The following is a 23840-nucleotide window of genomic DNA, read 5'->3' on the forward strand; positions in this document are numbered from 1 at the left end:
GCTTTCTCAGTAATGCAGAATACCTTATGCTTACAAGGTGGCTTTACCAAGGTTATTCTCTAGAACTTTCCTATTTCTGCAGAACGAGGGAGCAACGTTTGCAATGATCCTTACAGAATATTTGCATCCAGTGGTGAACACAAACATGTCTAATTGTTCATTTAAAAATTTTAACTATATGACAAAAAAATCATCATCAAAATAAAGAAAACAGATGAGGTGTAAGGGTCTCAGAATTATATAAAAATAATTGTGAAAAATTACTAATCATCTGGAATTGAGAGTACGCACAGTAAAAATTCAGTAGTGTGCACAGTGATTAAACTTTAAGTATCTACGATCAGCCCCAGCTTCTGTCAACTGAAGAACATCATGTAAAAGTAAAGTGACCTAGGTTCTCTCTCAGCGATCATTAAAAACATCACAAGTAAAGCAAAGGCAAATGGGAGTTATTTTCCCAGGACCACTTATATGTTCAGAGCTAGTAAGTATTGGGAAACAAATGGAGCAACCTTCCAGAGCTGAGATGACATGTGGACCATGACATCACGTAAGCTAGAATGTGTGGTTCACTTTTTAAAGTCAGTCTCGCGTGCACTGAGAACCAGTATTATAACTTATTTAACTCTTAAAGAAGTTCTGTAGTGCATTCAATAATTGAAAGGGACATCGGAAAGATGAACGTGATTTTAAAAATATTTAGTTCGGTAGAATCAAACACAGTGACTTCTCTCACAAGAGCACACAAACATGTGCACATCCATGTGTGTACTTAGAATCATTAAGTCAGGGAGGAATGTGCTCTCCTAATCCTAGGATATGAAGGGTATCGCTCTGCATATAAACTGTACCATGTAATAGAGAAGTCTGATTCCCCAAACCAACTGTGTCATTCATATGTACACTGTTTATAGCCATATCTCTAATTCCTATGTGAATGCATGGGAGAAATAATATTGCAGTTCATGAGAAAGCCCAGAAAGCCATGCTGTAGAACCTAATTACAGAGGACACATTTTATTATGAGCTTTCACTGATTTGTAAACTTCATAGTCTGTCCAAATTCTATAAGTAAAACCAGCTCTGAGTGAAAACATTTTTTTCTACACCTACGAGACTTTTATGTTTAAATAAGTTACCTATGGTCCTCTATTGAGCTGATTTCTTGCTATTATACTATTCAACTTTTAAAAATAATATGAATATTTTTAGAGATTGGGGCATACACATTATGAAACATAAATGTTTTCTATTATACTACCATTATCACACTTTAAGTAATAGATAAAGTAAGACAACTCTGTTCCTTTCCAACTAAGGAAAAAGAGATAAAAGCAAAACCTGTGAGCATTAACGTTTCTTTCTAGCGATATCGACTCTAGCAGGCTTAAAGGGCAGACAATGAATCATCTGTTTATTTAAGTGCTGAATAAATGGAATATATGCTAAGTTCTGAACTGACTTTAAAATATTTGGAACATTTTCCAGAGTCTATTTTGACTGTGTCAATTACCTAGTTACCAACGTTGTTGTATTATGTTGCTTGATGAACTGGGACATCCAGCAACCCTCAAACCAGTATTACAAGCCCAGCAAATAGCATCACATTTGGGTGACGCACAGAATCCATCACCCTAGGGAAAAACGCATGGGCTCAGAGTGCAGAGTCTTTACATGTCCCATGCTATTTCTGCATAACGTTTTAAGCGGATAGAATTGTAAACTGTAAAGTGCCAGCCTATAGAATGATATCTTCAGAGAAAAAGCACTGTCACTCCCTACAGAAATAAAGACTTTTTCAAAAACGTTCTCGGAATACGACTTAAAATACACGATGAGGGGGACAGTTTGATTTATAGTTTGGGCTTTTTTCCCCCTTCTTTTGAAATTTCTTAGTAAATTCTGAGTACATCTAAATGCTATGGGAACGACTGATTCATTATGTTTACCCGCCACACTCTCTTCAAACTTCTAACGTCTTAAAAACAAGTCATGTATCTCTTTAAACGATTCCTGTTCTGTTTAAAGCACAACAGGTCATGATTTAGCACACTAAACTCCACCATCCAGGTAGATCTACACATTACAGACAGACAATATCGCTCCAAGAGCATGCGCACATTGCTGCAATAATTCAAGCACAGCACAGTTACTGTGGCTGCATCAAACATCCACAGGCTTCATACTATAGAATTTCTCTCACACCATAGGCAGCTTCCTATTAACTCCCAAAGAATCACAAATTAAAAGAGGTTACCTTTGTTCAAACAATACTGCTTCTCATTATATAACAGTAAAGACCATCCTTCATCGCTCAGGAACCAGGATAGTGATAGATGCTCGGAGTAGAGGTGGCGCCGAATGGTTTGAGGCAAAACCGAAACATATTGTTTAAGTAAACCTTAAGGGGAGGGGATCATATGCGCAATTGATGGATTTTTTTTTTGTATCATCTTCCACAAAGCCTCCCCTTCCCCTCCCCACCACTCCGCAGTAAACAAGTTGTTGATATTAAAAGACTGTAGCCGCAAATACTCCCCTCTGGCTTTTATGCTTCTTTCTAAACTTTATAACTATCCCCAATTTTGAAACAACAGACCAATATGTATTAAGTAAAAAAATTCATTTCAGACATACCTACGACTTTAAATTTATGCTTGCGAACTCTCTAAAAAATTATGAATTAAATAAAAGCTGAATTCAATAAACCAGCACTATGTTGATATGAGCAACACAGCTTAATTCTTGTACGTTTTCCTGGAAAAAAATGTTTAAGCCAAGGAGCTGTTATCAAAGGAGGGATCTGTGGGATCTGAGTTAAAGTCTGCAGCTCTCATGCTAGAAACTAAGACCGAACCATGTAAATCAAAAGCGTCTACAAAGAGAGCACTGCAAGGCTCTGGAGCATGCAGGGTATCTTGATAATTATAAATTTATTAGTGACCGCTCTTCCTCTGTGAGACAACTTACTTCATGTTATCTTATTCCTTAGAGGACCTCTGGATATGGAAGTGGTGAAAAGAACTAACACACACGTGAACTCTGGTATCATTACAACAGAGACTTAGAATCTCAGCAGCAGCTTGCCTGAGGAACATCGACACTGAATTCTGTCCCACAAATGGGAAGGAGGGCCCCACTTTTGGGTGGAGTAGCTTTTCCCAAGGAAGGAAATACTGACACAATTTTCTTTCACCCCAGAAAGATTTTTGTTCCTTGCCAACTTCTGAAGTTGGCCCCTGTCAATGAATGTGATCAAGGTGTCCCTTAAGCAGATGAAGCTAGAGTTGCCTGTGCAAATTCTGGAGGAAAGAAAACGATTATTAAAATAAAGTTAAAATACTATGTGATAAATAAGGTTTACGGATGCCATTTAAATTTTTCAAGGTGAAAAATGAAACACTTCCAGCAAGAACAAGCTGACCCTTGAAACCCATGCTTTCAATACAAAACTGCATTTTCGGAACATTTCATCTATTTTTCCTTCCTCTGCACATAAAAATGATTAATGTCACAATTAAACATCCATATTTTAGGCTCCTGGTAACAGGTGTGGCATTCTCTATATAAACATATTCACTGACCTGTCACCATTGATAACCTTCCTTAATTAATCTCGAATGAAACAAAACTTGTTGGTTTTTTTTCTTTCAAATAGTAAAGAAATAAAGTAACACAAACATCCATCCCCCCACCCCCAAAAACCCCCAAACCATTTAAATTATGGTAACCTCAAATGCACCAGCCATCGCAGAGTAAAACGGAGGAATTACAGCAGGGCTCAGCAGGAAGGAGTTTTAATAACAGATTGAAAAACAAGAATAAAAATAACTGTATCAACGGAGCTTCTCTTCCTCAGGCCACAAGCCCGTTCTTACTTGAACTTTTTTTTCCCCTTAAAAAAAATTGCATTTTGGCCACCAAAACCAATGCAGAACATTATTAAAAGTTAAAAGCTACCAATTACTTCTGTCTGTTCTTTTAAAGCAAAGTTTGGCATGACGTCAGTTGGTTGAGAGAAAACAAGAAAGAGAGAGAAAGAGCAGGAGAGAAAGTTTCCTACTTGTATAAACTGAACACCAGGGAAGGTGTCTAGCCACTTGTAAAGTATTTACTGCAGGTTTTTAAAGAGCTAGCAACATTTTAAAAATTAAAACTAATTTTTTTATTCTTTTGAATGCAATATGCTGTATCAATAGCCTTGGTGTTCGTATTTCAATTATACTTCGAGTCAAAAACTTATTTCAATGATGCTTCAGATCTGAAGTACATTGATAATTTCATCTTTGTTTTTGGTACTTGGAATTGTGTTCTTAGGGGGCAAAAAGATATGGGATAATAAAAAGATCTCTGCGGAAAAGCTACAGTGCTTCCGGTAGCTATTCTCTCTAGCAAGCTTCTCTGGACTAGCTTTTAACAAAACCAAATAATGTTCAGCGTCTTGCAAATTCAGTAAAAGCGTTTCCTTATGCCCCAAGATCTCTTTCCAACCTAAATCAATATCTCCATTATTAGATCCTACAGAGAAAAGAACTAAAGGTTTGCAAATTCCCTTCCCAGGGAAATAAGGGACATAGAGTGACAGAAAAGACCCCCAACATATCCGTAACTGCCATTTAAAGTATCACTTATGAAGGCTATTAATAATAGAATATTTAATGCAAATACTTTGCACCAACTTACACTTAAGGATAAAACAGGCTGATCTGTATTTGCAACTAAGCAGTATCTAAAAGCAAATCTTGGCATTTCAGGTATTTCAGTAGACTGATCAAAGAGTTTAGGAGACAAGTGATTTTGATAATATTAAAACCAACTGCTCGGTTGCTAAAATGCCAATAATAATGTAAAGCATGTTGAGTCTTTTCTATACATGAGCATAACAAGTATACTTGGAAAATGAAGTTGAAGCTGATAAAGCCAAGTGTCTTCATATTATACCTACAAGGGCTCCAATAGATCCCATAAATCCTGTTACAACAACACAATTCACTTCTTTCCATCAAATAAAATGTAGCTACCCCATAGATAAGCTGTAGATCTATGTCTGTGTATGCTATTATTCATTCCCCCCATAGCTCATTAAATAATAAATAAGGAAGCATAACAAGAACAATTAGTTATCAACATTATTAGTAATCATAACTAGAAAAAGGAGAAAGAGAAGTCTGTTACCTGAAAGCTGGACCAAGGCTGAACGACAGGAAACAAGCACGTACCACTTGCCTGCTCTTTATCAAATTGATTGTAACACATGAGCTACAATATTTGAGACAGAACTGTGTGAGTTTATAGTTTTCTATGCCTGCCAAAAACAGATGCAGGCTACCACACTAGCTGTCCCGAGGAAACTAAATTAAGCAGAAGCAAATACCGAGTGGAAAGTTGTCAGTGTGTTGAATGAATGGCTTCATTTTACACACCAGAGAATATCTTCATGAGGATGTGTTTTAATGGGAGCCAGTCATTTTTATTTAAAGTTCATCGCTTGTTTCAAAAATAATAATTTCCCTTGAAATCAATTATAGACACCTGTCCACAACTCTCTGAAAGTCTATTTTGTTCTATGTATAGGAACACAGTGTTTTGATAATATTGTTTGCTCTCAGAGGATGTGTTAAAAGTTAACAAGAATTATAATGAATATAGAAATTTATAGAAAATATCAGAAAGCCGGTTATCAATGCTGACACCAAGTTCAGGTTCAAAATAAAGTTCTAACTTAAAAAACAAAGCCTGTTTCAAGTTTTAAAATTTTCAGCAATGTTTATTTACTTCAAAAAATAGCGTAAAAGAGTTTACAAAACCTCACACCCTTGCCTTATTTCTTCATAAGAAAAGGCATATATCTTTAGAAGCAAATAGTGACTTCTCTATAGATCCATATATATGTAATAATAATAATAATAATAATAATAGTAAGAATAGCAACAATAGAAAAAGCACTATTAAATACTAGATCGTAAGAACAGCTTTCCCACAGATGCATTCACATCCCTATTTAGAAGGTTTTCTTATGAATGAAGATTTCCCTATGTGTTTTTCTAGAGAGAAAACTAGAATAAACCCAGGAGTGTTATATGACTTAAAAGAAAAGTAAAAATAATGCCAAAAACAACATAAGGGTATATGTACGTCACTCAGGATTAAATACACACAGATTTGGATGCTAAACTGGTTAGTATGAAAGTATATAGAAATGTATGTAAAATTGTTCACAATATTAGTAGCCAAAGTGTGGAGTTCTGAATTCAACTCAGGATTCAGAGCCTCTCCGGCACTCTCGTCCACACCTTTAACAAAGGACAAGAGCCACCTAGCAGCACAAACACTAGCAATCTAAAATCCAGAAGTGACAAACTTTTTTGCTAGCTACTTCCTACCTTTGGAGAGTGTCAGACTTAGTTATCTATGTATGTAAACGTACTCTACACAAATCCTGCTTACCACGCAACAGACTTATTGAGAGGTGATGAAAATCAGCTCACCAAAGGTAAATAATATTTTGCCGATAGAGTACTGGTGAAGCTTCCCAATATCTTGTGGTTAGAGAAATCACGGCAGAACAGAGAGGCATTGAGACATGATCTCCTCCTTTGCAGTTTTATTTTCACGGTACTAATATCTAGAAATAATCATCAAACTAGCATGTTCAGAGCCCTGTCTATTTAACTGACTGGAGATGTTTTTAAACTCGAGGGTATAGCTTTAAAAGGAAGTTCCGAAATCTACAGGAGGATAAACTTAATGAACATACAAGTTTAACGTGTGAAGTTTGAGCATGCCATTAATAAACTTTCGCTCGAAGGTTTAAAAAAAAATCCTCAGAATGTTGGTATCATTTCCAGACTGTCTTGTCAGCATCGAAACTTACAGGAAACGCTTCATCTTCCCATACAAACCCTGTATTTATTCACAACCCTGTCATACTTGGGGAAAGGAAAAGGGGGGAAAAGCCGCATGGTGATTATTTTAGAATCTTTCCTTTTCTACATCAGTACTGCATTAACTGAGGACCTCAGGAGCAAGTGAACAGCATGTAAGAGACTGTCCAGCAGTGAGATTAGAGACTTTCATTCTCATTTTGCCCACGTCAAGGACCTGCTAGCTACAGTGCTTTCCTGACAGTCCCTAACATGTTTAACTCTGGCAGCTTTTTCTAAAGGATCAACTCTTTCTAAAACCTGAAGCGAAGGATCGAGATGCTACAGAGGCTGGTGGGTTTGCGCTAAGGAGTTTACAACACTCCGAAGGCTTATCGGAAAAATCCATTTTAGATTTTTAGGCTTGAGCAATCAAATTTAGTCAACCAGGCCTAGAATGATCACTTCTTTGTAACCTTGTCTCAGGCCCCTTATCTGTATTTTTGCTTTTGTACTGATTATCTGTTCCAGGCCCTTCCCTGTTCACCTGGAGAGCATACAAAAGTTCAATGAATCGGCCTAACTTGTGTCTGATTTTACTTCTTCGCTCGGCCAGTCTCTCTTCACTTACCTTGTTTAAAATGCTAGCGGTGATTTCCCCAAACCGGATAAAGGATGGATATTCTATCTTAATTTGGATTCATCATTAAATCCATAGCTCTTACTCAAAAACTTTCAAAAGATCAAATCTGAGGCCTAAAAAGATATGGGGAAGTCAGCCAGGTCTTAAAATGTTGTGAGTCCAAGCAAGATTCTCTCTGAAGCCCCCATAAGTAAGTCCTCCGGTCCTTCACTTCAATGGCTTTAGGATCCTAGAGCCATAAAACAGTTAGTGACTTCCCTGGTGAAAGGGGAAACACCACCATCTCAGACAGGTACTCACAGAAAAAGCTTTCCCAGCCACAAAAACAGCTTTGCACTTCAAACAGCTCCCACCTCTGCTTCACCCTCAAATTATTCATGGGGTCCTATAATCCTGGAGTTATTTGGAGGGATAGAGGTGTTTGCCTTGGCCTTTCAAAGATGCGTTTCAGACTCTACAGCCCAAACAGGAACTAGACAGAAAGCAAAGAGCCTGTCTGCCTGCCTGTCCCACCGCTGTCAGGCGTTTAATCACTAGCCCGTGTCCCCTGACCCGCTCGACACATGGCGCATCAACCGCACCACAGAGGAAGTCTGCCCCTTGCTCAGCCCCTGCGGAAGCGCCCTGGCTACAAGGCCCTGCCTCATGGTACCGACAGGGCACAGACCCCTGGGCCCAGGCTGCCCTGGGCTGCCCAGAGACGGGTATAGCAGGAGATGATGCCACACTCTCTCCCTCCAGCCCAGCTGGGCCTTTAAGGGAAAAAAGTTTGAAGCCTGGCTTTGCAAACTAAACTCTTCAAAGCCAAAGGCAGTCTATGCTGTTTTACCACTTTGTGGGCCACTCCAAGACCCCTCTCAGAAACCCTCCCTACCCTCCCAAGTTCACCCAACTTACTACTCTGCATGCCGGTGCCTAGTCTGCTCCCCGTTTGCCAGGAGCCCCCAGAAAACTTGCAGCGGCGGCGGCGGCGGCCCCTCGGGTCCAGCCACCTCCAGATCCTCTGCTGCTCCCGGTAGGAGAGAATTAAAATCAGCCAGCAAGAGACAGCGAGGGGGAGTGGGGCTGGGAGGGGGAGGGGGCACCGGCCTGAAACTTCTTTTTTTGGCAAATCGGGATTTGTTTTTCCTCCTCCCCGGCGGCTGAACTTGACCCTCCTGACTCTGGGGGCTACTGCAGTTTGAAGTCGCTCTGGTTTCCAAGGCTCAGATGCCTTAGACCCAGCAAAGGGAAAAGAGGAATTGGGGGAGTGGGGGTGTAAGGGGAACAGAAGAGAAGAAAGAAAGAAAGAAATCACACGCGCAAAGGGGGGTGGGGGGGAGGAAGAAAGAAAATGCGTGTGAAACCCGAGAAGCCTGCGCTTGGCTTGCTGCACACTCTCTCCCTCGGCTGTGCTTTTTTTTTTTTTCAAAGAAAGTCACTTTTAATTCCCAGGGCTCCCCGCTCGCGATCGCCCACATTTTGCGCACACTCGCGCGGGCGCAGCGCTGGCGGAACGGCGCCCCGGCCGGCTGAGCCCGCGCCCCCCGGCCTGCCCGGCTCCCCCTTACCTGTTGATTAATCGTCAGGAACACCCTCCGCAGCCCGAAAGATGGTGGCGCGGCGGCCAGAGCCATGAACCGTCTTCTGTTGTTTGCAGAGTTGATCTTGGATTATTGGGGGGGGGGGGAGAAAAAGGTCTTTCCTGCCTCCCCCCCTTTCCCTTCCCTCCCCCCCCCCAGGAAAAAAAAGAGAGCGCGAGAGAAAGAGAAAGGAAATAGAGCTAGGATGTGCCCGGTGCCGGGTGGGAGAGGGGAGGGGGTGTTGTTGGGGTTTTTTGTTGTTGTTGTTGTTGTTTAAAAAAAAAAAAAAGGCAAAGGCGAGAGAGCGATCAGGAGGACGCGAGGTCCGGAGCCACCGAGCAGCAGCGAAAAAGAGGACGCTGGAGATTGCAATGAGATCGGGTCTTTATCAGAAATGTTATCGCTTGTCAGGACCTCACTCTCCGCGCATTACGTCAGTTTCAAGACACCAACACTATTAATATCAAAGGAGCCTTCGCGGAGGAAAGCGCCACCCCAGACCGAGCTCCCTTAAAGAGACAGGCGCGTCCCCGCGCCGCCGCCGCCCCGCCCGGCCCCGAGCACCCGCCGCCGCCGCCCGCGGGACCGGCCGGCCGCACCAGCCCGCGACAACTGGGGACCGCGCGCGGCTCGTCCCGCCCCGCCCCTCCCCCACCGGACGAGCTGGGGAGGAGGGAGACTGCGTTGCCCTGGCCGAGGGCCTGGAGACCGGGACCTACCTTGTGGGGCGCGGAGGGCAGTGCGTGGCAGCCGAGGCGATGCTGCCCAGATACTGGAGATGCTGTCCTAGAGAATGCCAAGAACTCTCAAAGTGCTTTTTACCTTTCCCTCTAGCTCTCAATTAAAGGACGCAGGATCTGTGTGTGCGTGTGCGCCCCCCTCCCCCGCCCTTTATCTGTGGCTGGAAGTCCTAGGATACCTCGGCCGTGGTCAGGATTTCCCAGGCTTTGGATGGTAGGAGGGCTTCAGGAGAACAACTTGAACTCTATCCTGAGTTGGAGAAGTGTGGACTGAGGTTGCTATGGTTTTCTGAGCTGAGAAGCCAGAAACTCAATGGGTGCTTTAAGGGGGTACCACAAAACAGATAAAATGGGGACATTATTCAGCCACGGCCAGGTTAATACATGCTGGTCTTTGGGGTTTTCGAAGCAGATAAGGAACTCTGAATGAGGCATGAGATACTTTTCTTAGCACTTCTCTTGTTAAGAGAAATTGCCTCAACATAAAGTTCATGAAATGAACAGGCTATCTTTCCCTTTAACTTCTAAAGATCAACAATGCATAAAACATTACCAAGACAGGATTCAAAGTATAGGAGGTGTTAAAAACTAAGTAAACATTTCTTGGGCTTTTGGACTTCATTTTCTTCAGTTGGGTGACTTTAAGTGGTATGTTTTTCCTTAGTGAAAGTCAGCTTAAACTAATTTGGTGCTAAAAGAAGAAACATCCTTCTCTGAACTACAAAGTGATTAAAATTAGAAATTTAGAGAGGTACTATCACGAATCTGAGAGCTGAAGGTGCAATGATTTTCCCCCAAATATTTTTCACTGATTCGTGTATCTTTTTGCAGAGTGTTTTCCAGACATGCTATTGTAAGAAGTGAAAAAGTGAATCAAATACACACACACACAGACACACACACATATATATCTTTAGAGCCTCCCTCCTTTTCCTGAAAGATTCGTATTCACTTAACATACTTAGACAGACCTGTGCTTCCTTGGTCCAGATGGGCTTCAGAAGCATGTCCTACACACACCAATGACTAGAAAAGCAATAGAGAAACTAGTCAGGTGAAGAACAGTCAAAATACAGTTTCACAATGAGGCAACAAATATTCCCTAAAGGAGAAGACAATATTGTTCATATGCATAAAATTATTCGTGTTACCATCAGTTTAATTTTTTTAGCAATAGTAGATTTATATACAGCCATGCAGTAGGGAAATTTAATATGAAAATCATCAGTAAATCGTACAGTCAACTCCTAATGACCACCTGCATATTTCCACACTGGAGTCATTTAATACTGTCCACCACCAATTTCCCCTATAAAAGGTACTTCTATATTAAATATAGTCCTTTTATTTTCTTTGTTAAGTCATAAATTAGCTTGCTGACTTTTATGGAAATATTCACGACACAGCGAGAAGTAGTTTTATTCAGAAAAATAATAAGGATCGGAGTGAAACATTCTTTGGCTATGACTAACTGAAAATATTAGGCCAAATAAATTTGGAAATACATATCCAAGTAGTTACCCTGCTTGTATTTAAAGGGTTAAGGGACCTAAAACTGCTGGGTGAAGTTTCTAACTGATAAAATCTGAGACAACACCATCTCAGCAAAGTTAAACAGTACAATTTATCACAAGGATTAGTCCCCTAATCTCCAACTGCTCCCCCCAGATTTAAATGACATTTTAAAAGGGGAAGTGATCTTCCTCCCAGTCACCCTAAAATCTAAGGCACTCATCAAAAGTGTAAATTTACACACATGAAACAATCATTGATTAAATTGGTTAAAAAAAATCGAATTACACGCTTTTGCAAGCACAAAACCCTTGAGATAGCTGGTGTTTTTCCACCTGTAATAATACAAAATCTGACCATTAAGTGTACCCAAATTATATATTATATGAAAACATAAAGCCAAAGGTCCAGGGGTGAATTATGTCCTTTAATTGAAAGGATAAAGTTACACCCCAGGTACTGAAGCCAACAAGTTCATGGTTGCTTAAAATTTTAATGAATGAAGTTTCACGGACTCAATTTGGCTGAAGTTTGCCTGAGAAATTAAAAAAAAAAGAAAATTCTTCTTGTTCCTTTTTGTATTTCAAGCTAGGATGGTGAGATCAAAATGCTGCCACATCAACCCATTTACCTCAGCCTCGAAAGGTCTGTACAGAACCCAATAAAAGCACAAATATTTTTTATAATTTTTTTCAAGCAAATTACTTATTTATTGATGCAATAATTTATGAAGAAAATTTTTACCTCATGCTTTAGATAAATCACATATGCTCTTGATTGACACAATATGTTTAAGCTCAAAGGCCCTCATAGAATTTTTTAACTCTAGTAGGAATATTTCAAAACAACCAAGTAATACATGAGGTCATAATTGTTTAACAGTTGTTTTTAATATATAAACTGAGTTATGTACATTGTTTTCTTTCAAATGTTTATTGATTTGTTTTTCTAGAACCGACATTTGCATGGCATAAACTGAATTAGAGGAAATATTAAAGATTTGTTTACATTTATTATCTTCTGCTGTCAAACATATGTTAAGCTCTTCAAACTATCCTCACACTTTTTAAAGCAATCAATTTCTGAACAATGGAGGCTGGACGCTAAAAACCCACAACCTGGGCTTTTGTAGGACGTCTCAGAAAAGAAGGAAGAATTCAAGGAAATAACATAGCAAAAGAAACAACTTTCAACTAAAATAACTTCTTTCTAATCTCCCATCCTGCTTTGAGTGCTGGAAGTCTGTTATTACTGAGCCATCGATCAAATGGTTCCTCGAGCTGAATTAATGCTATTATTTCTCAGAATGACCTAATATTCCTTTTCTGCTGTGTTATTACAGCATCCGTCCCCTCTTTCCTTGTAGCTTATTCAGTCAGGATACAAACAGGGATTAGCAGTTAAGCACACGCATATTCGTTCTACATTTCTAGCCTTTTAGGACATAACTTACTCACCGTTGCAGTGCTTGTAATCACAATGATTTCACCTGATGGAACACGTACTTCAGAAATGTAATCCAACTGTTTACCCTAACACATCATAAATTGGAGATTCCTTAAAGAAACCTCGGTGATTGACATCCCGTGGTCCTACATGCCAACTGCTTTCACACATACAATCAAGAAATACATTATTTGCTCTCAAGACTGTACAGCATCATAGGAAATGGAAGATCATTTTGCCTTCCAGCACATAAAAAGCAATTATTGAAGTACTCCACCCTCCTTTATGGCAAGACCTGACAGAAAAGAGTACTATCAGAGATGAACTCTGAGTTTGCTCCTGCCCCCAGTCATGAAGACTTCAATCTTTCAAAACAGAATGCTCTTTTGCACAAATTGGGATCCTTTGCTAAGCTACCTATCCCAAAGCACCTCTAGGTGAATTTATTAAAGGGAAATTTGGCTTTGAATACCCTGTAACTGGTATTCAAAATCAAACTTACACTTGCCAATCCCCCCTCTGCAGTATCAGGCAAATGCCTAATAAAACAGATGGGCCTTGAAACCCACACAAAAAGCCAACAAACATGAGCTTTGTTTAATTAAAAAGGGGAAACAAATTTCTGAGGTGTAGACACACACATGTGTGCATACACATGAAATTGCTAACTAGTGTGCTCTGGAGTAAAAGTAATGACGTCGAATATTCATTCGGATTTATGAACGTTCAACCAAGTACTGTACACTGGAGCGAAGGAAGAATTAAATGAGATCATTTAGCATGTTGTATTCAAACCAAACCCGTAAAAGGAACAGCAAGATTAACTCCACTTCAGCCAACCCAGAGAGAACATCTCTGTAGGAAACAATCAAGATTTATCTCTGAGCTGCATCTGGCCATGACAAGGAGGTGACCTGTGTTGTCTTCTGTAATCCAACCCTCTCTTCTATTACTGTCCTTTGCAAATCTCTCTTAAGCGGCCACCCATTAACCCAAACTTCACACACTTCCCTCTCGCTAGCAAATAACCAAATTCTGCATCTGACTGCGCCTAAATCGTAAGGTGTAAGTGGGATTCTTCTTCGTTAGAAATCCAGACTGGGTGGGTTAGGTCCCCAGCTCCGAAAAAAAGAACCAAAAAAAAAAAAAAATCCAGACTGGGTCTACCTAACGTAATAATAAAGAAGAAGCTTTTGAAGGAGACAAAGAGAAAGGAGGAAGGGAAGCAGCGGCAAGCCCAGTTTTCATCATTCCAACCAAACCCTTTAGGCATTGGGCCTCTCTGGATTTTAGGAAGCCTGCCCTCGAAGACCCCCACATCTAAAGGTTCTTATATCTGCTACCGCCTTTATTTCAGCCGCACGGACCTGTCCCAAACTGAAGGGTTTGGCTTTTTAGAGAATGCTAATGTTTTTCCCATCTTTTCATTATTATAGTTAGCAAGCAAGTTCGTTTCCTCTGCGTTTCCAATCCTCTCATAAGAAAAAATGCTACGAATCTCTAATACTAAAACAACCCCCAAGGGCTTAGGGCTGTCAAGCCTTCCTAAGATGTTGGGCAAGCTGTCTTTCTGCTCACATTCGGCATCCTCTTTTCCACACAGGTCTGTCTCCAGAACTTCCAGTTGACGGAGTCATTCCTCAGATACGTCTGACGTTGTCCAGTGCGTCTCATCTACCTACTTTATCACCTTCCTTGGAAAGGTTTTGGAAGCGCTCTCCATCTGAATACGCTGTCCGCCTTCCATACAAACGCAGACTCTACCTTGAAAAACGAGTTTTCTGGAAAATCTCGGGTACAGTGAGTCATGGCAGAAAAGGCCTGCTTTGACTTTAGCTACCGAATGAATCCTGTGGACTTGCAAGATGGCATTCATTGTCCCACTGCCCCCCACAGTTTGCTAAACTGTAAGGTTCTTTTAGTTAAGAGAACACGAAATCGTAGGTATACCCTAACATCTGTTATAGCAAACTTGGACATTAGAAACAATGTCTGGCTATTGAACCCCAGTTTCAACCCCTCTGTGTTACTAATTCTATTCATGTAATTCTTTCTCTCGCTTCTCTTTTCCTTTCTTCTTTTCTGCTTTCTGATCTTTTTTCTTTAATGCGCATGTGCTGATGTCTCATGTCAGTTGAAGCTCCTGGGTGGTCTTCATCTCAGCAACATATTTTTGGCAACGAATCAGAGGAGACTTTTGTCTTCCTCTGAAATATTGTCTTCATTATCATTAAGTTTTGGTTCATAATTCCATGTTGCTCTAAAAATAATGAATTGAATGATTCTCTTAGCTAAATCACAGGCATCTAAGCCCAGAAGCGTATAGTAAATGGAGTCAAAATCTCAAGGTTTTTATAGGGAAAGGTGTTGCTTATAGTTTCGGAAGCCTGAGTGCGAGGAAAGTTCTGAATGTGATCCAGAGATAAGCGGTGTCTCAGACATCCACTTACAGCAGTCATATCCTTCTGCTGTTTGTCATCGTGATATGACGTCAGTTCAAGGCGAAGTTACCCCACCAACAGCTGCTAAGTTTTGCATCGGCTAAATCAACATAAAACTGATAGTTTCTGATATTTAACAAATGATATCCATTCACCTGTGCATTGTGACTCCAGCATTGCATTTTATAATAGCTGGTGAATCCAACAGAAGGGTTCACAGGAGCACAGGCTTGAGTGTATGTGCCTGTGCATGTGTGTTCTGGGAGCAGAATCATCTCAGTGAAGGTTTCTATTATTTTAAAATTATTTTGAGTCCTCATATTGGCTCACTTGTGGTATACCTAAACTATTAGCTGAAAGAACCGGTGATAAATATTTATCATTATTTTCTGTATAAAACTCGATCCAACAGTAACTCTACAGTGATTTAAATATGGTTAACATTTCACGCTCAGTTTCTGCACTGCCATACTCTGGAAGCACTCTAGCAGAGGTTTCCCATCATCCTTTGTTGTTGGGCTAGAATTAGCCAATGGCAACATTGCATCAGCTTCAAAAGAAGAGAGATGATTTGTGTGTTCAGTCTCTGGTTCCTTCTTTCAACCTTCACAACCCTAAGTTGTAAGCATTGTAGTTCTTACTAGCTATATCTTGGTCTTGAAAGTTTCACTACATTTTCCTGAGCCTCTAAATCTGTCATGCATCTGTAACTCTTTATTTAAAACTCTCCTCAATTGTCCTTGAGCATTCTATATAATTTCTTTCTGGACCCTGATTGGTTCAGAAAGGCATGTGAGAGCATCAGCTTTGCATCCTGGAATATGACCTAGACTTTGTAATTTTAAAGAGCAAACAAACTATGCATTGAACTACTATTATATTCTAGGTATCACTTTGGTACTTGAGCTGTAAATGATCTGTCCTAGCTTCTAGAGTATAGGTTTTATGATCTACTTAAGAAACTCTCTTGGATGTTGGATGCTGAGAGAGAGAGAGAGAGAGAGAGAGAGAGAGAGAGAGAGAGAGAGAGAGAGGACTCACACCCTATGACTGAGTGTACGTCTTTGAAGGGGACACCCTAGAAAGGAAGAATGCTCTTTTTACTCCATCACATATTAAGTCATTTATTGCAACCACAGTGATACAATGTTAGACTATGATAAATGTTGGGCATGAATTCATGTTGAAGATAAGTGGCTTCAATCTGAAAAGCAAATTCCTTAGTATTTAGGGCACTGGAGTGACTTCCCTTACACAGGTGGGCAAAGGTTAGAGGTAGAGGATGACGAGGTATGCCACTTCGATGGCGCGGTATGCCACTGTGGTTTAGGCACACTGCCTTTTGCTGTACTAATTCTCATCCCACTCCGCACTCGACAGCCAGCATCCACAAATGGGCTTCAGCAAGTGCAGCTGCTGGGTTTCCCCAGCAGAGCAGAGCCCAGGGCAAGTGTTCCAATTTGCTCCAGTCTAGACTCTAGAGATAGCTCTGTCTGGAGAGAGACGCATGGACACTCATAGTTCACAGCTAATTAAGTCAGCAAGATAAACAAGGTAAGACTCCTGAGAATAAGGGGGAATTTCTTGAGCTTTCAGAAATTCATAAACTACTGACTAGAGAATATTAGCAATATATCCGAGGTTTCTACCTATATGTTCTACCCCTTCCAAGAATGCCTGTTTCTTTCACATAAAAGGCATATCAATAACCATAGGAGGACTACTACATGATCAATTAATTAGCTCTTCATTAACTGTAGTAATAGTTCATCTTAGATTTAGGCTTCAGATAGTACTAATTAATTTATTCCCCGAATACTTAAACTGCTCCCCCCTTTTATGGAACATTTTTCCTCACAGAACAACGTATCTTGACTACAATGATGCTTGTAATGTCTCCCCACCTGCTGTCTCACACAGACCAACTTCTTCTCTGGTTCTCGTTAGAAAACAAACAGCCTTCTAACGAATAATAATAAAATAAAGTTGTGAGAAGGTACACCAAAAAAAACCTAACACATAGAAATAGAACAAAACAAATATAGAAAAGGAACAGTACTCAAGAGAAAGCACAAGAAGCAGATATAGACACAGAGACCCACACATTCACACATTCAAGAATCCCATTAAAAACACTAAACAGGAAGCCATATAATACACACACAAATGACCTGTAGGGTAAGACTGAATATATAATACATATATATATAAAGTAAGATAGATTAAAGACAGAAAGAGAGAGATGGAGAACAACTGACAAGACATTATTAAACAGGGAACCTCCAAAGATTCTGATAAATTAATTCGCTTTCTGCCGGTCATCTACTGCCAGGTATGCAGCCTACCCTTAAGAGTAGTTTGTAGTTTGTTTCCCTAGTGACACTCCCTTGGAAAACAATAATGGACCCCATCCAGTCCAGACCCATGCAGGCTGCCGCAGTCTGTGAGCTCGCAGCGCATGAATCCTATTGTTTTAATAGGCCTTGACTTTGTTTTGTTTCATTTTGTTTGATGTGCTCTGGCAATTACACTCTCTCTGCCTCTTCTTTTGCAAGGTACCCTGACACTCTGAGGGTAGGGATTCGATGGAGACGGTCTATCTAGAACAGTGTCTCCAGGTCTTCCATTCCTTGCATACTGTCTGGCTGTGAGCCTCAGTTCTTTGTTCCCATCTGCTGCAGGAGGAAGCTTCTCTGAGGATGACTGAGATATGCTCTGATCAGAGTGTAACAGAGGGTCGTTACGAGTCATGTCATTGCTACTTTTTAATTTTACAGCAGTAGTAGTATGAACAGGTCCCTGAGCTGTCTAGTCTCAGGTTCTCGGTCATGAAAGCAGTGACAAGTATAGATTTTACCTCATGGAGTGGTCCTTCGGTCACATCTGACCTCAGCTGGTTACTCCTGTAGGCTTTGTGCTGCCATCGAGCTATGGATGGATACCATTTGTGAATCAAAGGTTTTGGGGCTTTCTTGCTGTTAAGTTTCATCCTTAGTCATATTCCGAGTACTTTCTTATACAAGGACACTAGCCCACAGGATGAACTCTCTATGCAAGCACCAGATAGACTTCCCCATGTTCAACAAGTGTATTGGTGTTGTCTCTAGCAATGGTGCCTAGTCATCAGTTTGTGGAGGGCAGCCTCTTGGCAATGTCTGGGTTGTTTGGGGGTTTCCAGGGGGTTACTTTTGGCCAACAACTTAAATAGATGTAAAATAATCATGATACCAGGAAGCTTCATTTGGTGGCCAAAGATGTCCAATTGGGACTCTATACCTCCCACCAATATTTGGTGATATCATTTAGATCTCTTTCATATATGCATGTACTTTAGGAAGCTTCTACTGTAGTGTTTCCATTCTACCCCTCAAATGGCCCTCAATTTTAGCTATTTCTCCACATAGTCTCTCTCTCATCCTCTGTTGAGGACAAGCCTCCACATGGAGAGGTTCTGAGGTGTCTGTCTGGGAGCAGTGAAAAAAATTCGAAGTCACATTGCAGATCCAAGCAAACAACCTAGGTTCTGCTAAGATGGCTTTCCAGACTGATCTCTCTCTCTCTCTCTCTCTCTCTCTCTCTCTCTGTCTCTCTCTCTCTCTCTCTCTCTCTCTGTCTCTCTCTCTCTCTCTCTCTCTCTCTCTCTCTCTGTGTGTGTGTGTGTGTGTGTGTGTGTGTGTGTGTGTGTGTGTGTGTGTTCTGCTCTGCTTTGCCCTAGACAGTTTTCTTAGCTATTCTAACAACTCTCTGGTTGAGACAGCTCTCTCTGATAGTAAAAATTCTAAAAGCTATCTGGATAGCTCATGGCTTTTCTGAACAAAGTCAAAAAAGTTGCTCTAAAAAAATTATTGGATCTTCTGACCAAGTCAGAAATGCTGTTTAGAAAAAATTCTTGAAGAACTACGTTACGCTCCAGAAATCCCCAGAAAGCTCTGTTCTTGTTAGACAAAAAATTCTAAAGAACTGCTCTCTCTTTTTGCTACTTCATCTCATGCAGACTAAAAGCCAAGTTTTTTTATTTACATATCAGTTCATGTTCCCTTTGCATTATCTTATGAATCAGCATCCTGTGGTGAGCCCAACATTTTGATTCTTAAGAAACAGCAAGCATACTTTTTTTTCTGAACACTATAAAAGATATCAGAGATCTGTCTGCCTTTGTTAAGCACAGAAGATAGACTAGTTGGTAGGATTCTGTCCAGAAATTACCATTTCTGCCACACCTAGTCCTAACCTCCTGTCCTAGCCTGGCCTTGAACTCGGGAATTTGCCTGCCTTTGTATCTTTTTGACAAGCTGTCTTATAGGGTTTCTTTGTTCCTTTAGATTCATGAAGATATCTAAATTCATATAGCATCCTTATATATTTGCACAGTTGAGAAATCATGTGTGTGTGTGTGTGTGTGTGTGTGTGTGTGTTTGTGTGTGTGTGTGTGTGCAGAGCTCTTTCCCATAACCTTAAGGGCTGCCCTGATGGTCCCAGCAATTAGCATTGTGCAATGACATAGCCACACACTTGACTCCTGGACTTGTGGTGTTTCTAATTCCCAGAAGCCATGAACACTTGTGGAGGCTCACACCATGGCCCTGGCCAAGGGCAGGAACCTCATCGCTCTGTCCCCACCAGAGCAGTGCTGGGCTCAGCAATCCCTCTTCTTGCTCCCCATTCCCAGTTGATCCTGTGTTCCTACCCTATCCCCATCCATCCACACCCATCTACCTTTCCTGGGAAGAAGTATCTGACCTCCCCTAGTCCTTTGCTCTATACATAACTTCCATGGTTAATTTATTCCCAATCCAATCAAACTGCTTTTTAAAAAATATTCATTAAGCAAAATCATTTAATTATCCATATCCTACTAAATAATCATGTTTTGTAATAGTGTGACAATACATTTGAACAAAATTTCATCGTTATTTCTCTCAATCACAGGAAAGGCACGGGAAGAAGAAACTGCCCACTTTAGAATACTATGAGCTTTTTATTGCTAGATTTCACCATCTGAGAGAATCCTAGCATGAAATTCAGAAGTAAGAAACAATATGTCACTTCATAGTGCCATCTCATTTTATGTGAACAAATGCCGTTCTAGGTTTAGGTTACAACAGTAAAAATTGAAGATAATGTAACCAGGGAAAAACATCTGAAAAATTAATATGTATTTTTATATGGAATATATTATAAAGATGTTAGTGTAATGAAGATGGTAGGAAACTTTGCCTCTTTTAATAGGACGTTGTGCGTAGGAGAAAACTACAAGATGACTTAAAATTACCATTAAAATCTTGCTGAAAGATTTGTCATGCATTGATGAGACTCCACTGATAGCACAAAGGCTACCCCTGAGGCCCGTTCTACTTTCTTATCAATATATGTTACGACTCAGCCAGAAGAAATTCTAGCAGGTACATAGTTCTCAAACACCTATTTAGCAGTGGTTTCTTTCTTTCCTTTTTTTCACATTCTGAATATCAAAAGTGGAAAGTTACATAATTTCTACTGAGGTCATGGTGAAATTTAGCTTCTTCCTGCTGTGCTTCAGGACTCTTGCTTCAAAGTGTCCCTGGGAAGAACTATCTTAGAGGATACAGATCATCCAAATGCCTATAAAAGAACAGGATTATGTAATGTTCACTTCATGTTGCAGAACGGACTCCTCCTCCAATTTTACAAGTAAAAATAAGTAAATCTCAGGCCTTATCAAGTAATGAGTGCAATGTTCAAGGGTACAACCAAATTAATGGTGGAGAATAGTATTTGTACAGATCGCTTTGTGCCTTTCTTCGTCCTTAATATTTCACATCTATTAATTAAATCTTAATATTTTTTCATTTATTTAGTTTTTATGGCAGTGTGAATACAAACGAATATGTGAACTTGAGTGGGGTCGTCTATATGGAAACTGGATCGGGAATCAGATATCCTGGAACTGGAGTCACCGGTGTCTTGGGGATCAAACTCCTGTCCTCTGGAAGAGCAGTAAGGACTCAAACTCTGAAATATATCTCCAGTCTTCATTTAATCTTAATAAATATTTTATGAGCTACTATTTATCTCCATTGTTCCCATTTTTTTAAAGGAAGTATACCTATACAATACCATAACTAACACCACAAATGCAAACCTATGGGCTAAGGGACAGAATCTCACTGTATTTGCCATTATTTCAGTGGTAAAAGTCAGAGCTGTAGCTCTGGAATAACTTGACACAAAACAATATAATGTATTAGTGAGCATGTGTGTCTACTTGTGGTCAACAGGTGCTATTTCCTAGCTGCTGTGTCTGTCATCTCTTACTTGGAAGTATTCCTTGGTTTCCCTCTAGAGAGAGCACAGCTCTCATGTTCAGTCCCCAAGAATAACTTGCTACAAGAAAGACAAGCATCCGGCACTGGATAGCCTAGAAGAGCCTTGGGTTCAGATTCTTGCTAGATCAGAAACTTGGGAACCTTGGGTATCATTTCCAAAGAAAACTTGAATCTCGTACGTAATCATATTCCTTTGAAAATATAAGATAGGAGCTCTCGCATGTGGCTTGGTATTTCACAAGTACAGAAAAAATGAGTTAACATTGGCAAAGCAGAGGTTGCACAATGAGGCTGATTTGGAGCATAACAATATTACTGAAACTCCTGAATAACACCAAGCCAATTATAGCTTTTCAATTCTCCAGAAACTCCTTTTAATATGGTTTAAGGTTATAAGGTCAATATCAAGTAGCAGTCAAATTAACCAGGCCTGGTGATACTTAACTCTAGTCTTAGCTACTGGGCAGAATTATCACAAAAAAGAAAAAGAATTCTACACACACACACACACACACACACACACACACACACACACACACAATGTTTTATTATTATTTGATATATACTGATATTCAAACTATCATGATGGAACTTTAATATATATATGTATTCATTTTAAAGTCAATTATAAGAAATTGAAACCATTATATTTTTCATAGTCATTATAAAAGTGATATTATGTAGATTGAAAGCTATTATTTTAGAAGATTTGGCTATGTGGGATGTTTGATATTATTGAGCATCAAATTCATTCTCCTGTGGTTAGTGCACAAAGATATGAACATATCCAAAGACCATGTCACTACCTGCTGTGGACAACAGAAGCATCTTTGACATTTACTCTAACAATATATATGTCTGTCTGTCTGTCTGACATGCACCCTGTTTCTGTTTAAATTATGTCCTAAATTAAATATGTTCACAGAATATTATTGTTACTCCTTTAAGAAAAGGGGATTGTCATCGTAATTATTTTTGGTCATCTCTTTTGCTTTTACCACATCCTTCAGAATCCACTTCATTAGGTAAGGGACTTTATTTGAAAGATCCCAATAAGATGATCAACTAATTGAAAGCCACATGTTAGAATTGAGATTCCTTAGGGAGTTGTTGATGGTTGTAAAATGATGTGGCATAGAGTCAAATCTGTCCAGTCATGGGGTTTAGACTTGTGGTTTACAGTCCAGGGAGATAAACGATGGTGATGAGTCTCAAACATGGAATTAGCACATGAAAGTCTAGAAGACGATCGGTCGGCGTAAGGAGCCCAAGGAAACATAGGCTCAAATGGCCTGGCTGGTATTCTTGTTGTCCGTTCAAATCGGTTATCAAATATCCAGCTATCGTGTACTTCATTTTTACTCGCCGTATCTGATGCGCATTTGCCTGTCTCTGTTCTACTTTTACCTATAAACAACTCACACTATTATAAAAAGGTCATTGAATATCAGTGCATAAGGCATGAAAGAAAAGGACACCTCCCCTTGGAATGACATGTCCAACCTGAAATACTGATTACACTCAGAAAGAAAAACATCACATTAGTTTGACTTTCTAGTATATATTCCCTAACTTTTCCACAGTCTATGATTTATGAAAAATAAAACCGTGGAGGAAGGCAGAAAGGAACATCGCCTTGCTGTAGTACAAATGTAATACAGAATGTTCAAAGTGAAAGATTCTTTTCATCCAACTTTCTCCTAGGATTGGTACAACATGTTCAAACCAGTTACTGAAATAATAATAATAATAATAATAATAATAATAATAATAATAATAATAATAATAATAAACAATCATAATAGCAAAAATAAGGAAACTTGTATAAGGGCAGCCTTGTTTTTTATTTTTAGAAGAGAATTTTCTAAACTAAGAAAATATAATTATTGCTTTGTATGTAAACAATTATTTTATTTTATGTACAGAAAGTTCCTTGGTTCTTATGGTTTGAGCAAAATATTGATGTCATCTAAGTAACGTGCTACAAAGCACACAGCTGGAGAGCAGGCGGGAACAACTTTGCCACTTTGCATTTTACTTGCACTGGTATCTCCCATGTACCTGAAAGGATAACTTCTATGAAGTGTGTTTCATGATCCTGTTAATGTAAGCCAGGTCACGTCACACGTCTCCACTGAAAGGCCTCTGGTACATTTCTACACTGAGTCAAAGACCCCACTGTAACTCCGACAACTGCACCTTGATTCTTCTGCATCTCTCTGTTAGCTTTCAATGCTCCTCACCATTTTCCTCTCAACAAGACACTACACTGTGCGACAGTGTTTCTATATAGCACATAGACCATCTTTACAGTCTTTGCAGATGCTG

At 39.9% G+C, this 23840-nt stretch overlaps 1 protein-coding gene across 8 annotated transcripts in view; it reads right to left on the reverse strand.

Annotated features, from left to right (window-relative positions):
* Trps1 (transcriptional repressor GATA binding 1) overlaps positions 1–9945 on the reverse strand; it is a 226489-nt gene extending 216544 nt beyond the window's left edge. For 2 of the 8 annotated variants that reach the window (XM_039078768.2, XM_039078760.2), the window contains exon 1: positions 7807–8356. In XM_039078768.2, coding sequence (XP_038934696.1) covers positions 7807–7885 — 79 coding nt within the window. In that variant the 5' untranslated portion in view covers positions 7886–8356. Of the gene's footprint in view, positions 1–2257; positions 2280–7494; positions 7784–7806; positions 8357–8403; positions 9014–9787 lie in introns of those variants that run through there. The other 6 variants (NM_001134837.1, XM_039078765.2, XM_039078762.2 and 3 more) reach the window with 6 other exon arrangements.
* Positions 9946–23840: the final 13895 nt, after the last annotated feature.

Source organism: Rattus norvegicus, chromosome 7 (assembly GCF_036323735.1).
Source record: "Rattus norvegicus strain BN/NHsdMcwi chromosome 7, GRCr8, whole genome shotgun sequence".
In the NCBI taxonomy this organism is placed as follows: Eukaryota; Metazoa; Chordata; class Mammalia; order Rodentia; family Muridae; genus Rattus; species Rattus norvegicus.